The sequence below is a fragment of the Acanthochromis polyacanthus genome, chromosome 14, assembly GCF_021347895.1.
Source record: "Acanthochromis polyacanthus isolate Apoly-LR-REF ecotype Palm Island chromosome 14, KAUST_Apoly_ChrSc, whole genome shotgun sequence".
Classification (NCBI taxonomy): domain Eukaryota; kingdom Metazoa; phylum Chordata; class Actinopteri; family Pomacentridae; genus Acanthochromis; species Acanthochromis polyacanthus.
Genome location: NC_067126.1, coordinates 39,493,493 through 39,510,491, shown reverse-complemented (window position 1 = coordinate 39,510,491; position 16,999 = coordinate 39,493,493). Strand labels below are relative to the sequence as shown.

Sequence of the window (16,999 nt, the reverse complement as noted above, 5' to 3'; positions counted from 1 at the left end):
CACGTCAGAGCTCCGAGTACAAAACAAGACGTCCCGCCCGGTGGTGGTTTTCTTACTTGACTCTCTCTCTGGAGTCTCCAAAAGTCTCTTTGAGGTTGGTGAGATCGGGGTAGTAGGTGGCTGGAGGGGAGATCACCTCCAGCAAGCCTGAGCTCAGCTCTGTAGAAAACCTGAGGAAAGAAAGCCATCGGTGACACGCAGACAAGGTTTTCTCTGATGTTTTTTCAGTCCTTAATATTTTCATCTTTTTCTGCAGGCGTCAGACAGGAAGGAATCACACTGCAAAACCTCTACATCTGACCAGGTCTGTCTGTCTTATTTTCAGTCAAAATGTCTCATCCCGCTTAAGTTAAGATAAATTCACTTAACAAGAGACATTTCAGCAGATGGAGGGACTTGTTTTAAGACAATGCATCTTAAATATCTTGTTAAGTCAAACTATCTTGAAATTATCTTGTTTTGAGTTGAATTTTACAAGAAAACTCCAAATACGTTTAACCCTCGTGTCGTTCTGCGGGTAAAATTTAAACCATTTTAAAGTTTGAAAATGTGGAAAAAATATATTTTCACAGTAAAACTTCTGATATATTTTCCAGCAAACTTCACTGGATTTTGGTTGAGTTTTTTTGGTGAATGTTCTTAAGGAAAATATCAGAAGTGTCACTGATATATATGGAATCACTTTAGATATTTTAAGGATTTTTTTGGAAGATTTTTACTAATTTTTTGAAAATATTTACAAGAATTTTCTTGCCAAATTTGGGGCATTTTTTAAAAATAAAACTTAAGAAATTATTGGAATTTTCTTCCTGAAGATTTAGCAAATTTTCTGAAATTTGGGGAATTTTTTTGGCTGAATTTTTGGATTTTTTTCAGACGAGGAAACTATATTTTTTGGTGACCGTAAATGAGGACAACAGGAGGGTTTATATTTTCACCTTTTTCTGCAGGTGTCAGACAGGAAGGAATTGTACTCACTCTTTCTCCAGGCCAGCAACCACGCTGTGAACGTAGTCTACGTCAGTCTGCAGAAATTGTACCAAGAAGACATTAAACAATGCTTTCAGAGTCTTTTTTAGAATCTATAGTGCATAAACACCAAGCAATGACTCATAGTTCATAAATGTGAGACCTCACCTCCCCAACGAAGACGATAATGACACAGTCAAGCTTCTCCTCTGGGGACAGCTTGTCTATCAGCGAACGCAGCGTCTCTGACAGATACGACTTCACCTTCCGCTTCACCGTGGGGATCCCCATCACCATGGTAACTGGGAAGAAGAGCGTGAGGTGAGAAACAGAAAGGGTCCAAGGCTGGAGGGGTGGCAATTTAATCAGGCGCTTACAAACCAAATAATCTTTGCTGTTAGACTACAACAGATTACATTGGCCTAAATCCACATGAACAGAAATTCATGCCCAGACTGACAGATGGCAGTGGGAAGGACTGATGGAGGTGGTTTGTAATGCTTCTCCTGCCATGTTCGCATTTCCTTAAAGAAAAGTATTTTTAAACGAAGACCACACACAGCGTGGATAAAGCAAACCACATACTATTTCTTTTCATAACCTAAGTAAAAAGTCACTGAATCACTCTGTAAAGGAAACAACCACTGGACCTCAGATAAGGAGAAAAAACGTTTACGGTGAGCGGCGTTTATTAGCATCATTCTTTATCCTGAAAACAAACAAAAACCATACAGGTCAAAGCCAACAGAAATGAGGAGACAAAACTGGTAGAACAGAGCTGAGAGTTATTCCAGTTTATTTACCATTAACCTATTAAAGCATCAAAGCTACGTTCTACGGCTGCTTGTTTGGTCAGAGTCCAGAGAATATGACAGCAACAGCTCAAAATCCCACAGCACCCAGTTCATCTACAGTTCTACAGTTTCATTTAACAGACGCTTTTGTCCAACACAAGCAAGAATTCAGACATCAGGAAAAACCTGTAGTAAGTGCAAAAAGTGCTTCAAGTACGATTGGTCAAAGGTGTTGCCATCAAGTTGCAGAAGAATTGCCAACCCCCCCCCCTTTTTTCCCCCCAACTTTGTCAGCGCTAAATAAATGCTGGGTTTTGGACCCTCTGACTTATTCTACCCCTAAGGTGGAGTCAGATTAAGTGCCTAGGTGTTCTCTGAACAATTGAGTCTTCAGTTGTCTCTTAAAAGTAGAAAGGGACTCAGCAGTTTGTTCCACCATTTGGGAACAACAGAGGAGAAGAGTCTGGTTAGAGATATGGAGCCGTGCTGGACTGGAAGCACCAGGCGTCTCTCACATGCAGAGCGAAGTGGGCGTGAAGGGGAGTAGACCTGGATCAGGGAATCCAGGTAGGCTGGGGCCGTTCTTGTAAATGTTTTGTAAGCCAGGAGGAGAGTTTTGAATTTGATTCTGACTGCAACTGGAAGCCAGTGAGGGAGATGAACAGGGGAGTGACATGAGCTCTTTTGGGCTGGTTTCTGCTGCATTCTGGATCATCTGTAGATCTAACCTGCCTTCCTTTACTGAACAAGCTAACGATCATATTAGCAAAAACATCAACATTCATCTTTAAATTAAGCCAAATTTGCTGGATTGTGGTTGATTTTTTTGTGAATATTCTTTTTACATTTCTTTTTTCCCCCACATAAAATGTTCAAATATTTCACAAAAATGTTGAAAATGTGGAAATTTTCACTGTAAATAAATATATTTTTTTCCCACATTTTTAAACTTTAAAACGATTTGACCCGCAGAACGACACGAGGGTTAAATAAAGTCAAACAGGAACATTTAATACCTTAGGCTTAGAAATGGCATCTGTCTAAAATTAACCTTCAGCTGACCCAAACAACACGATAAAAAACAGAACATTATCATCTCCTTATTGTTCCTCCTGTGTAAAGCTAAACAGACGGCCTCTTTGTTATTACTGAGAGTTCCTGAAAAACTAGAACAAAGAACTCCCTGAAAACAATGTAAGAGACTGTTGCACACATGAAACCAGTTCACTTTACTCTGTGAGATACGAGGATCACTTTCCCTGGAGAGAAAGGGAAAGCTGAGAAAAGAGAGCGCACATCAGCCCCACAGTGGTGTGAAATTAAAAACGAAAGTTATTTGACACCGTGTCCTTAAAAAGAACAGAAGTCAGGACGGTAGCATGAAATTATCTATTAGCCTGTGTGCTTTCTTTTTCATGTTTAAGTTTATTTTTCTATACATCATATAGCTGCCCTTCACTAAACTGAAACCCTAGAGTCACAGCCTGCAGGGAGCTTTGCATCTTTTGCTTAAAATAAAGAAAGGAAAACAAGGTATAGCGCTGTTGGAAGTTACAAAGAACCTGCCAGCAAAAAAAATAGTGTTTCCTCGTCTGAAAAAAATTCCAAAAATTCAGCCAAAAAATTCTACACATTTCTGAAAATTTGCAAAACCTTAAGGAAGAAAATTACAATAATTCCTTAAAAGTTTCCCTTAAAAAATCCCCAAATTTGGCAAAAAATAAAAACGTAAAAAATAATTTTAAAAAATTGTAAATATATTCAAAAAAATGTATAAAATCTTCCCAAAATAATCCTAAAAATATCTAAAATGATTCCATATATATCAGTAAAACTTCCATTATTCTATTAAAACAAATGTTTAAAAAAAATTTCTATAAGGACATTTGGATAAAAATCAACCAAAATCCAGCGAAATTCGCTGGTGAATTTTTTTTAAACATTTGTTTTTTTCCACCAAAAAAATTTTCCAGCCAAAAAAATTCTCCAAATTTCTGAAAATTTGCAAAACCTTAAGGAAGAAAATTACAATAACTCCTTAAAAGTTTCTCTTATAATTTTTATTTAAAAAAAAAAATCCCTAAATGTGGCAAGAAAATTCTTTTCAATAAATGAGTAAAAATCTTCCAAAGAAATCCTGAAAATATCTAGAGTGATTTCCCAAAAATGTTGAAAATGTGGACATCAGAAGTTTCACCGTATATATAATTTATCACATTTTCAAACTTTAAAACGGGTCAATTCTAAACCCGCAGGACGACACGAGGGTAAAATGAGAAAAACATGCTGAATGAGCTGGTGTGGGGGCACAAGGGGCCTCAATAAAGCCCCAAAACAAAGGCTGAGGTGCAGGATAAGTGAACAGCACGGTGGATCTGAGAGAAGGGTGCAATCCTCCAGAGCGATCTGCGCAGCGTGAAGAATCTGTCCCAGTTCTGCTTTGTGTTTCTCCTCGCTGAGCTCCACGTCGTATAGCGACACCCACCACTACCACCAAGAAAGTAGGTCGAGGATGAAAGGAGAATGTGGGAGGAAGGAAGGGAGACTGAGAGTGACAGAATAAGGGAGGATGGCAGACAGTGAATGAGTGATGATGCATGCTAGTGCAGCAGGACCGACTCCAGGACCGTCCCTGGATCAGCCTTTCATCTGCTCCCAGGAAACAACACAACAATCTACATTTCTGCCCGTCTCTGTCACATCAGTGAAAGAACGGATTTGACACGGCACACAGATACAAGGCGCTGGTGTTCAGTTGTCTCTGTACGCTTCCAATGTCCAGAAAAACTAGAATCTACAAACGAGTTAGTATATAACTGAGGGACATGGGATATATCTGCATACATTTATATTAAAAGTAAAAAAAAAGTTTTTTTATCTTCAGTATGATCATGTCTTTACAAATTCCATCATTATTTATTATGGAAGCAGTCACTTATTAATAAAAAACGACTGGATATCACTAAAATATCAACTAAATAACGTCTGAATTTAACACCAACCACCTTCTAATGAGCTAAACAATAATAAAATGAGCTGATTCACAAATAGATTGGATTGTGTTCTTTTTGACAGATATTTCTTTTTTGGCAATAGATAAAATTTTATATGGAAAATAACAAATTAAATCCCTTCCCACTAAGTTCCCCGTTCCAAAAACTCCTCTCCAGGAAGTGTGTTAATTCCAGATCACATGACCTGCTCCACATGATGTCATTTCCTCCTGAAGAAAAGACTGGAAGACTCCAAGACTTTCTGACTTATTTCATAGAAAGTAGTGCATGAATCAAATGTGACTACAATATCTTCATAAATATCTTGCAATTTTAATTTTACTCAGCTCTACATATAATATTTAGAAGAATCTTTCTCTAAAATGCCATGTGGTGTTTGGTTATAGGCGGCCATGTTGGTTTTAGACCTGAAAACAGCTAAAATGTAGCCTAGCCGCGCTAGACAACCCACAGCAACGAATTTAATTCTCTGCCAGGGTGGGTCTAGTTACCCTCCATAAGGCTCGAGGCTGGATTCTCCTAAAACTGTCCGGACCAATCACCATGAAGTGTAGAGTCAGAAGGCGGGCGTAACTAAGTGACGACAGAGGCGCGACGATTCTGACAGAAACAACCGGCGCACAATAAACAGTTATCTTTGGACTCGGCTTTGGCCACAGCCCTTAAAGATTTGAAGCTAAAATTCAACTTGAAAGATAAACAAAGGACGGCACTGAAGTGTTTCATTGAGAAGAAAGACGTATTTGGACTTATGCCGACGGGATATGGCAAATCCTTAATATACCAGTTGGCTCCGCTGGTTGGGAAGCTAATGGGACTTAGCCACAATCCGCCGGCGCTCGAGGAACTACGTCAGCCTATTCGTTGCACTGATTGGTTGTATACCTACCCAATTGCTGCAGAGTGATTTGAAAGACAACCTTTTAGCCCGCCTCCCTCCCTGTCGAGTGGTCCTAGACCCTTGTGTCTTCAGAACATGGGTCTAGCGCGGCTAGGCTAGCTAAAATGTCAACTATGATACAAAAAGTCCTGCAGTTATATACTGACCTATGGACTTTCTAAATAATGCGATTTGTCATCAGCAACTAATAAAAAGAGGTTAATATGAACAAGGCAATGTCTAGATAAGGTTGCATGTTAATAAAAAGAGTAAGGAATAGATAAAATGAGGAGATGTTTATTCCATTTTAGAATGATTTTTAATGCAATGTTTGGTCAAATCAGCATAAGTATAGACGAGTGACAAATTAAAAGAAAAACCAATCAAGTGACTTAGTAAGGACAGCTTTAATGCATTTCCACATTGATTCTACAAGTTTCTTTAACTTAATGATGATACTGGAGAGCACTGTTTGAGACAGATATTGGTCCAAAATCTCCCACAGAGTTGAGATCTGGTGACTATGAAGAGCACACCTTATGATTCACATCCTTTTCATGCTATAAAAACACTCAGTGACCCTTCATGTCTGTGGATGGGGTCATACTGGATGAGACCCACAGAATAGAACCCTTCCTTATAGGTGATCACTTCAAGAAATTATGCATTGACTTGCAGCTACTCTTCTCTCCAAAGAGACAATTAAACCCAAACCAAAGCAGTAAAGGTTCAGGTTTCTCCTTGATTTTCCCATGTTTGTGTCTATACAGTAACATGCAGGCTTCTGATGTCACATTAACTCACTGGGGATGCCTTTATAAAGGTACGGTAAAACAGTGCTCTTTGAGAAAATGTAAGAAAGTCAGAGCTGCCATGCTTTATGGGTCAGTTAGGCACCAACGGGAGTTATGCTTTTTGTTCTTTTCTTAAGCTTTTTTGAATGAGAGGAACACCCCTTCAAAACCACGGTCATCAGTCAGAAACCTTCAGTCCACAACCTTAATCAACCGCACGTTAAAATAAACTCCCAATTAGATGAGATGCATTATCCAACCACCAATGGATTCAGGCTCTTCATTGCTGAGTTAGTGTGCAGTTTAATAGTGCACGGTACTGCTTTACCACAGAACACGCTGCAGCCTCATCGTCTGAAGGTGTAAGGTGACTACAGAGAGAGGCTGCACATTTCTGTGACACACTGTCTGCCATGCACGACGCCCACAACTTCAGTAAACAACAAACCGATAATTACATTCCAAAGTCAACAACATGTGGGCATCGGGCCTGATCATACCTGCACATGCACACATTTCATTGGCCGCAGAGAGCTTTGCCGTGTGAAACTCGACTGCATGGACATGCGCTGCTGCTTGCAGCTGGAAAACAGAATCATGTCCTATTTTTTTTTTTTATTTCTTCAGTGTTGCATTGCAGCACGCTGACACAGGGTGCACACCGAAGCTCAATAATGTGCGATTTTTGAAATTCAAGAAAAAACACTGACAGTTCAAATCAGTTTTTGGTCAACGAACTTCAGCCTAAAAAGTCCGGACAAACGGTGAGGTTTGATTTCCACGACTCTGGCTCAGGTCAGCACTGTGTTGTGGTGTATGTGTGTGTGTGAGAGAGAGAGAGAGGGGGAAACAGAGTGATGAAGAAAATGTTAAAAAGCCACAGAGCTGCCAGTAAAAGGCATCAGTTTCAGATTAGATCTTATTGATTAGATTGTGCTGCTTAATGAACTCAGACCACAACTTCTCCCACTTGGACTCCTTAATCAGCAAAAAAACAGGGTTCTATCCCACATTAGATCATCTGCAGAAAGCTTACAAGCAATGACTCCCAAAGAATGAGATGCACTACAGATAAGTAGGGCAAATATGAGGTTTGTATTGTTATGAATTGATAGTTTTGCTGTGTCGAGCTAGGAATCAAGCAGAGTTTATTTGTAGAGTCCTTTAAGACAGCCCAAAGAACTTCATAGTAAACAACAAGAGAAGAACTTAAAAACCACAGTAACTTAACCCTCTGTTGTCCTCATTTATGGGCACCAAAAAATATTCTTTGTGTGTCTGAAAAAAAATCCAAAAATTCTGCAAAAAAATTCCCCAAATTTTTGAAAATTTGCAAAACCTTCAGGAAGAAAATTCAAATAATTCCTAAAAGATGTCCCTGAAAAGTTTTATTTAAAAAACTCATTTTGCAAGAAAATTCTTCCAAATATTTTCAAAAAATTAGTAAAAAACTTCCAAAAAAATCCAAAAAATATCTAAAGTGATTCCATATATATATATTATATATATATATATATATATATATACACATATCAGTAAAACATCTATTTTCTTTAAGAACATTCAGAAAAAAAAATCAACCAAAATTGGTTGATTTTTGTTTCTGAATGTTCTTAAAGAAAATTAAATCTGTTTTTAACATTTATTTTCTCTCTGTTGAAAAATGATCAAAAATTTCCCAAAAATGTTGAAAATGTGGACATCAGAAGTTTCACTGTGAAATTTCTTAATTTTTTTTTCACATTTTCAAACTTTAAAACGGGTCAATTTGACCCACAGGACGACATGAGGGCGTAAACAGGACACACACTCAGACCTACAGACAATTTAGAATCACCAATTAACCTCAGCATGTTTTATTTTAGCGAAGGAAAAGAAATGCCACTTAAAGACGCCTAAATAGAAATCTATACCAGAAATACCATTACCATAACTAAAACCCCTCCTCCCCTAAATCTAATAATCTGCTCTGTAACTGGGAAAATCCAGCCAATCGTGTTTTTGTGCTGACTCGAGCACAGCGTTGTGAAAAGCTTAAATAAGGTTTAAAAATGCTTTTTAAGCTTTATTATAGGCTGAAGTCACCAAAGGTTTTGAGCAGCTTCTTAGAAATGCAGTTTCTATCTCACATTGAGCGCTGAAGTTACAGTTTTGGCTCTCGTCCTCATTCCTGTAGATAGAGATCTGGTCTGTTGCCCTGAAATAACCGGCCAGGGGCGGTAACCTAAACGGCTGCCAAGTGGCAAGACTTATAAGGACTCTGTGCCCCGTTACAGAGAGAACAAAAGCAGTGTTAGACAGTCTGGGAGAGATTGTGAGATCAAAACGCCTGCCCACCAATGCAGACAATCGAGTTCACTCCCCAGCAGCAGAGCCGCCAGCTGGGTTCTACGTGACAGCGAACAAACCAGCATCACCTCAGAGTGGGAAGCCAGTGAGGGATCACACTCCTGTCATGACCCCGGCTACATGTTAGCGTGAACAAAGAGCAATGAGACCTGTGGGGGCAGTCTCATTCAGAGCAGGGGTGTCCAACATGAGGCCCGTGGGCCAAAAGTGGTCCTCCAGAGGGTCCAATCCGGCCCTCAAAGTGTAGAAATTACAGAGAAGACATTAACCCTTTAAGCTTCAGTCAATTCCAGCCGTTTTCAGTACAAAAAAAAATCGCTAATATTCTATTTTTAAATTTAAAAAATGACGAAAAATACAGGGAATATTGGACGAGCATCGCGAGGTGCATTTCCTTGAAAACGACCGATTCGTGGATTTTATACCGACTTCAGGACATGTTTTGGACAAAATAGTTTACTGGCTTGTGTCGTCTGGATGTAAAAGGTTGGATTATGGCCGTTTTTTGTGGAATATTTTGATCTGTGTGTAATAATGAACCTGGAAATGTGAGTCGCGCTGTGTGCGTTGAAGCCGTGTACAGAGAACGGATGGATGAATATTCGTTTTTGTCGGACAAATGTGTTTTTCTCACCCGCTGTGGTAATCGCATCTGAAAGTGGTTTATACCGGTGGATTCATGAGAATCTAAGCTTTCCATCGGCGTATAGTGTTTGTATAATCGCGTTTGCAGCCGTCGGACATTCTTGAAATTCCTATGCAAATTAGTAGGTGTACCGCCGGCGGTACACTGAAGCTTAACGGGTTAACTGCAGATTGTAAATTAGTAAAACTATGAATTTAAAATGAATGAATGAATGAATGAATGAATGAATTTATTTTGGTCAGACACTTCAACACAACATTATATTCTCAATTTCATCATCATAACCAAAATAGGATGAGCATGAAGCAAGTGCTTTTTTTCCAGCCCACCCAGAACATTATCCAAGACAGCTTAACATTTGTCATAAAGTACAAGTCGAAATAATAATTACATTTCCTCACTTAAAAATCAATAATACATAATCTTAATTAGAAATGGTCATTCTGTATCCATTAATTATTTCAGCTTTTATAGTTTTTTTAAACTTTGACAGAGAACTCGTTAACTTAAGTTGATCACTGAGATCATTCCATAGTTTAACCCCAAAAAAGAAATACATCTTCGCTTTTGACTAGAAAGCCAAATAATAATAATAATAATAATAATAAATAATTTCTAGACCATGACAAGCTGTTATGAACTACAATACTAGACTGTTCATTGTTCTTTTGTCATATTGTGTCTCATTTTCATTTGTTTTTGGCGTTATGTGTTTCCTTTTTGTCTCGCTTGTGTTTTTTTGTCTTATTTTTGTTACTTTGTAATTTTTTTGTCAAATTTTTTGTCTCTTGTTTTGTTTCGTGTCATTTGTTGCATTGTTGCCATTTTACGTCTGGTTTTTGTGATATTTTGTCTTGTTTTTGTTGGTCAGATTTTTATCGTTTTGATCATAAAGTAAATACTATATCATTCAGTTCCAGGTGACTAAATGTTGTGTTCCTCTGTAGACACTGTGATCTGGAAGCTGTAATGTGGAAATGATAAACTGAGGATGAATTTTAAAACTGAATTTATTTTTCTTCGGAAATTTCAGGTTGTTCATGATGTTTCGTAAAAACATAATTCCTTAAATGTGAACTTTTTTGCACTAAAACAAAGGAAAATTTGGAATCGTGGTTATTTATAGGTTATTATGCTGTTATTTAACTGGTCTGGCCCACTGGAGATCAAACTGGACTGAATGTGGAACTAACATGGGTTTGACATCTAGTGGGTTAAGTTATGTTAAGCAGGGGGAAAAATGTCTGGGACCATGTGGATCTGATCAGACACATGGTGAATGGTCTGTATTTATACAGCGCTTTACTATAACTGAAAGATACCCAAAGCGCTTACAAGATACGCCACATTCACCCATTCACACACATTCACACACTGATGACCGTTTATACTCGGCTCAGACCAGAAGAAGAGTCAGCAGCCACAGAGACTGCTGCAAAGGCATTCCAAAGTCAGGAGAAAAAGAGATCTTTGAGTGTCACATGTTAAACAGTTGGTCAGTATAAACTAATCTTAGAGAATAACTGATGTTGTCTGACAACAAGCAAAGTGAAAAGTCATCCTGCTGCCATCAGGAAAGAGACTCAGATCCTTAAAATATAGAACAAACAGGCTGAATAAGTTTTTACGCATCATCCATCAGACTACGAACCTCTAAGCAATAACGCAGTGTAACTTTTAATAATGCTGCTTACATGCAATCTCTTATCAGTATTTATTCAATGTTACTGGCTTTTATTTGATCTCATTCCCTCCTCATTGTGCTTTATATATCTTGCCTCTTTTGCATATGTTGGAATTCTGAACCCTGCTGTCGTCCTGTGGCTCAAAATTCACCCGTTTTAAAGTTTGAAAATGTGGGGAAAAAACATAAAATTTCACAGTGAAACTTCTGATGTCCACACTTTCAACATTTATGGGAAATTTTGTGGTGGAAAAAAGAAATATTGAAAACGTTTCTTAAGAACATTCACATTAAAAAAAATAAAATAAAATAAATCAACCAGTGAATTTTGCTGGATTTTGGTTGATTTTTATTTGAATGTTCTTAAAGAAAATATTAGAAGTTTTACTGATATATCTGTAATCACTTTAGATATTTTTAGGATTTTTTTTGAAGATTTTTACTCATTTTTTGAAAATATTTACAAGAATTTTCTTGGCAAATTTGGGGGATTTTTTTAAATAAAACTTTTAAGGGAAACTTAAGGAATTGGTGGAATTTTCTTCCTGAAGGTTTTGCAAATTGTCAGAAATTTGGGGATTTTTTTGCTGATTTTTTGAATTTTTTTTTTTAGACAAGGAAACAATATTTTTTTAGTGCCTGTAAATGAGGACAACAGGAGGGCTAATATAGTTTTGTTTTATATGTACATTTGATTTTCTTATTTATTGTTGTTAGTTTAGCTCGTTTTAATGCACCGTCATGCCCCCATGTGTGATGACAATAAAACTATTCTATTCTATGTGAAAGAGCACAAGTGGAAGGTAAAGGACTCTTGTTGATTCTGTCGATAAGGGGATGGAGTCGATCCCATCCAACAATACATGTCCCAGAGGTGGCCTCAGCTGTTTCTTCCCATAATCCTTGTTCGGTTTCAAGTGGGATGATGTCCTAATTTGCGCAGCTATAAATATCCCAATGTCAGATATGCTTAGACTAGCAGGGAAACAAGAGTGAACGTAAAAAAAAAAAAAAAAAACGAAAGAAAAGAAAAATGCAGACGCAGCCTAAGCACAACAGAATAATTGGGGAAAAAAAGCTTTTTTAAAGTCACTGCTGTCGCTTTAAGGCAAAAGTTGTCAGCGGCCGATCGAGTATGTCATGTGGCATTCACGGTTAGCGACGGGGCAAAGAGTCTGTGTGCAGTCATTAGTGTTTGTGACCCACCACCACACAGATCAGCCATCCTTTCCCTGCAGCAGCACCTCCAGCCTCGCCGTGAATTCCAATGAACTCAGCTGACTTCAGGGTGGAAAGCTGGTGACAACAAAGCAGCAGGCAGCAACAAACTCATTATCAGAGGGCAGGCATCCCCTCTCATCTCTCAAAGAAAGCCAAAGAGTCCTGAAACCTTGACTGCAGGTAACGAATGCCCGACCATCTGTCATAACGTCCCTTCCTTTCCTGTAATTTGTCCAGGGCCTCTGTCCTTCCCCTCAGTCATTGTCATTAGGAATGTGGAAGCGCCACTTGAGCCGTTCAGCCACTAAACTTCCCTCCTCCGGGCCCCAAATTCACTCCACCTATCACATTCACAAAGCCAGATAAGTAATCCTCTTAAAGAGAACCTGATACAGCAGAGGTCACATGTTGTATGCGGCTGCTTCAGGGGCAAAAAGGAGAAAAAACTTACAAATAAACAGGCTGGAAATAGCAGTGAATAGAAAACCATGAAACAGGAGCAGAAGAATTCCCATGAATGAGAGGCTAATGGCAGGACATGCAGAGTAAATAAAATACAGCCTGTTTAAAGTTATTATGCAAGTATGTCATAAACAGAAACGGAAATCAGTACACCTCCAAGGATGAACTCTGGCACACGGTGAAAGCTGCCGCAGATGGAGTAAGCAAAGAGACCATCAAAGAACTGACCAGTTCGGTTGACAGGCGTCTGATAGCTGTGATCCAGAAGAAAGGTGGATATGTCAGCAAGTGATCTCCTGAACATTGTGTACCAGTAAATGGGACTTGTTGCTGAATATTTATGGTTATTTGTTGGTTAATAAATATATTTTGGTTCGTTTTCAGTAGTTTTGGTTTCATCTTCGCCCGATAAATATACAAAATCTGATCTGCATAATAACTTTAAACACTTCTTACATAGTATTTTCCTTAAATTATTCTAAAATACCTTTAATTTTTGCGTATAAATATCACTGGGCTTTTTACAGTTTTAGTTCTTCAATATAAATCAAACTTCCAAATTTGAGCGAATGAACATTAATATTTCCTTCGATATTCTCTTATAACATACTTGCATAATAACTTTAAACAGGCTGTAAATAACTTCAGTTGATGTTCCCAGTGTGAACTTTCCTTCAATAGAGTATTAACTGGGTTTTTTTTGTTTGTTTTTTTCTTTTTAGCAAACAGCATTAAAAAAGCAGAGTGTGCATCACAGGCTTGTTAAGATTTAAAGACTCAAAGTGCAAGAACATGTCAGAAATTAGAGATTTAAAAAGAGGAGGGAATCCCTGTTCAGTCAAACTAAGAGGTAGGATAGATCATACACACGTGGACAAAATTGTTGGTACCCCTCAGTTAAAGAAGGAAAAACCCACAATTCTCACTGAAATCACTTGAAACTCACAAAAGTAACAATAAATAAAAATTTATTGAAAATTAAATAATCAAAATCAGCCATCACTTTTGAATTGTTGATTAACATAATTATTTAAAAAAACAAACTAATGAAATAGGGCTGGACAAAAATGATGGTACCCATAACTTAATATTTTGTTGCACAACCTTTTGAGGCAATCACTGCAATTAAACGATTTCTGTATTTGTCAATGAGCGTTCTGCAGCTGTCAACAGGTATTTTGGCCCACTCCTCATGAGCAAACAGCTCCAGTTGTCTCAGGTTTGATGGGTGTCTTCTCCAAATGGCATGTTTCAGCTCCTTCCACATATGTTCAATGGGATTCAGATCTGGGCTCATAGAAGGCCACTTTAGAATAGTCCAACGCTTTTCTCTCAGCCATTCTTGGGTGTTTTTGGCTGTGTGTTTTGGATCGTTGTCCTGTTGGAAGACCCATGACCTGCGACTGAGACCAAGCTTTCTGACACTAGGCAGCACATTTCTCTCTAGAATGCCTTGATAGTCTTCAGATTTCATCGTACCTTGCACACTTTCAAGACACCCTGTGCCAGATGCAGCAAAGCAGCCCCAAAACATTACTGAGCCTCCTCCATGTTTCACCGTAGGGACAGTGTTCTTTTCTTCGTATGCTTGGTTTTTGAGTCTATGAACATAGAGTTGATGTGCCTTACCAAAAAGCTCCAGTTTGGTCTCATCTGTCCAAAGGACATTCTCCCAGAAGCTTTGTGGCTTGTCAACATGCATTTTTGCAAATTCCAGTCTGGCTTTTTTATGAGTTTTTTTCAGCAGTGGTGTCCTCCTTGGTCGTCTCCCATGAAGTCCACTTTGGCTCAAACAACGACGAATGGTGCGATCTGACACTGATGTACCTTGGCCTTGGAGTTCACCTTTAATTTCTTTGGAGGTTGCTCTGGGCTCTTTGGATACAATTCCAACGATCCGTCTCTTCAATTTGTCATCAATTTTCCTCTTGCGGCCACGTCCAGGGAGGTTGGCTACTGTCCCGTGGGTCTTGAACTTCTGAATAACATGAGCCACTGTTGTCACAGGAACTTCAAGCTGTTTAGAGATGGTCTTATAGCCTTTACCTTTAAGATGTTTGTCTATCATTTTTTTTCGGATGTCCTGGGACAATTCTCTCCTTCGCTTTCTGTTGTCCATGTTCAGTGTGGTACACACCTTTTCACCAAACAGCAGGGTGACTACTTGTCTCCCTTTAAATAGGCAGACTGACTGATTATGAGTTTGGAAACACCTGTGATGTCAATTAAATGACACACCTGAGTTAATCATGTCACTCTGGTCAAATAGTTTTCAATCTTTTATAGAGGTACCATCATTTTTGTCCAGGCCTGTTTCATTAGTTTGTTTTTTTAAATAATTATGTTAATCAACAATTCAAAAGTAATGGCTGTTTTTGATTATTTAATTTTCAATAAATTTTTATTTATTGTTACTTTTGTGAGTTTCAAGTGATTTCAGTGAGAATTGTGGGTTTTTCCTTCTTTAACTGAGGGGTACCAACAATTTTGTCCACGTGTGTACATGAACATATTCAGCATACTGCAAACAAGCTGAAGCTTTTATTTCAGAGATAAGTCTGGCTTTCTTTCAGGGTCAAACTGAAACTGGTGGAGTCAACTTTTCTTCCAGTTACTGATTCTGGTGATGTGTTCTATATGATAGTGTGTATCACGGCGTTATGAGGTTTATTACCAACTGTGGAGCTCTAACACATCACTGAGTCTCATATTCTAAAGTAAATTGTCCTTCTTTACATGTCAGCAGGCTCAAACACTGATATTCTCAAAAAGACAGAAAATAACCTGAAAAAGACCTAAAACAACCAAAATATGATGCAAAATACCAACAATAAGACATAAAATAAGTAAAATCTTATGCAAAATAACCTGACAAGGATGTAAAACAACCAAGATGTGATGCAAAATACCCACAAAAAGACCTAAAACAACCAAAATATGATGCAAAATACCAACAATAAGACATAAAATAAGTAAAATCTTATGCAAAATAACCTGACAAGTATGTAAAACAACCAATATGTGATCCAAAATGACCAAACTGTGAAAAATTATCCCAAAAGAAGTAAAACAACCAAAATATGATGCAAAATACCCACAATAAGACATAAAATAAGCAAAATCTTATGCAAAATAACCTGAAAAGGATGTAAAACAACCAAGATGTGATGCAAAATACCCACAAAAGGACGTAAAACAACCAAAATATGATGCAAAATACCCACAATAAGACATAAAATAAGCAAAATCTTATGCAAAATAACCTGAAAATGATGTAAAACAACCAAGATGTGATGCAAAATACCCACAAAATGATGTAAAACAACCAAGATGTGATGCAAAATACCCACAAAAGGACGTAAAACAACCAAAACATGATGCCAAAATGATCAAAATGTGAAAAATTATCCCAAAAAGAAGTAAAACAACCAAACCATGGCACAAAATGACATAAAATGGCCACAATGTGACAGAAAATGACCAAAAATATGATGCGAAACAAATAAAACCAGAGACGGAACAACTAAAATGTGATGCAAAATGTTGTAGAAAGCAAATACTCTAAAAGGGAAATAAAAAGCCTCATAAATCAGGAGCACTATTGTTATACAGAACCCAGTGTGTCCGTTTTCTCACCTCCTGTGCGGCCCAGACCGACCTGCACCGCGGGGTGCAGGCTGCCCTCATTGTTGAGGAGGTGAGGCAGATGGTGGTAGATGTTTGGCACCTGGAGAGGCTTCCTGTTTGCCAGTTCCTTCAGTAGTTTCTGTGTCTCGTCTGGAAGCAGCACAAAGAAGCCAGTTAGACGGATCCCCCCTTCTCAGTTTCATCAAACGGTGACAGGAGTGAGGAATTACAGGGACATGGTGCACATCACATGACCAGAATGTCCTCGATTCAACTACAGACTGGAGGACCTTTGTTTCATAGCCCCTCTGTGTTTCTCATTTCCTATCCTCGACTGTCAAATGAAGACAAAATGTCATAAAGACTAAAAAGCAATGAGACATAACCCTCCTGTCGTCCTGCGGGTCAAATTGACCTGTTTTAAAGTTAGAAAATGTGGGGGAAAAAATATTTTCACAGTGAAACTTCTGATGTCCACATTTTCAACGTTTTTGGGAAATCTTGCAACATTTTTTGGTGGAAAAAAAGAAATGTTAAAATGTTTCTTAGGAACATTCAG

The 16,999-nt window shown here is 38.2% G+C and overlaps 1 protein-coding gene across 1 annotated transcript in view; it reads right to left on the bottom strand.

Annotated features, from left to right (window-relative positions):
* The window catches only part of mgat4a (alpha-1,3-mannosyl-glycoprotein 4-beta-N-acetylglucosaminyltransferase A), a 51,613-nt gene that overhangs the window by 11,862 nt on the left and 22,752 nt on the right, over positions 1-16,999 (bottom strand). Inside the window, exons 3-6 of the mRNA XM_051958500.1 lie at positions 16,450-16,590; positions 1,138-1,271; positions 979-1,025; positions 57-170 (exon numbers count right to left, since the gene is read on the bottom strand). Coding sequence (XP_051814460.1) covers positions 57-170; positions 979-1,025; positions 1,138-1,271; positions 16,450-16,590 — 436 coding nt within the window. The remainder of the gene's footprint in view (positions 1-56; positions 171-978; positions 1,026-1,137; positions 1,272-16,449; positions 16,591-16,999) is intronic.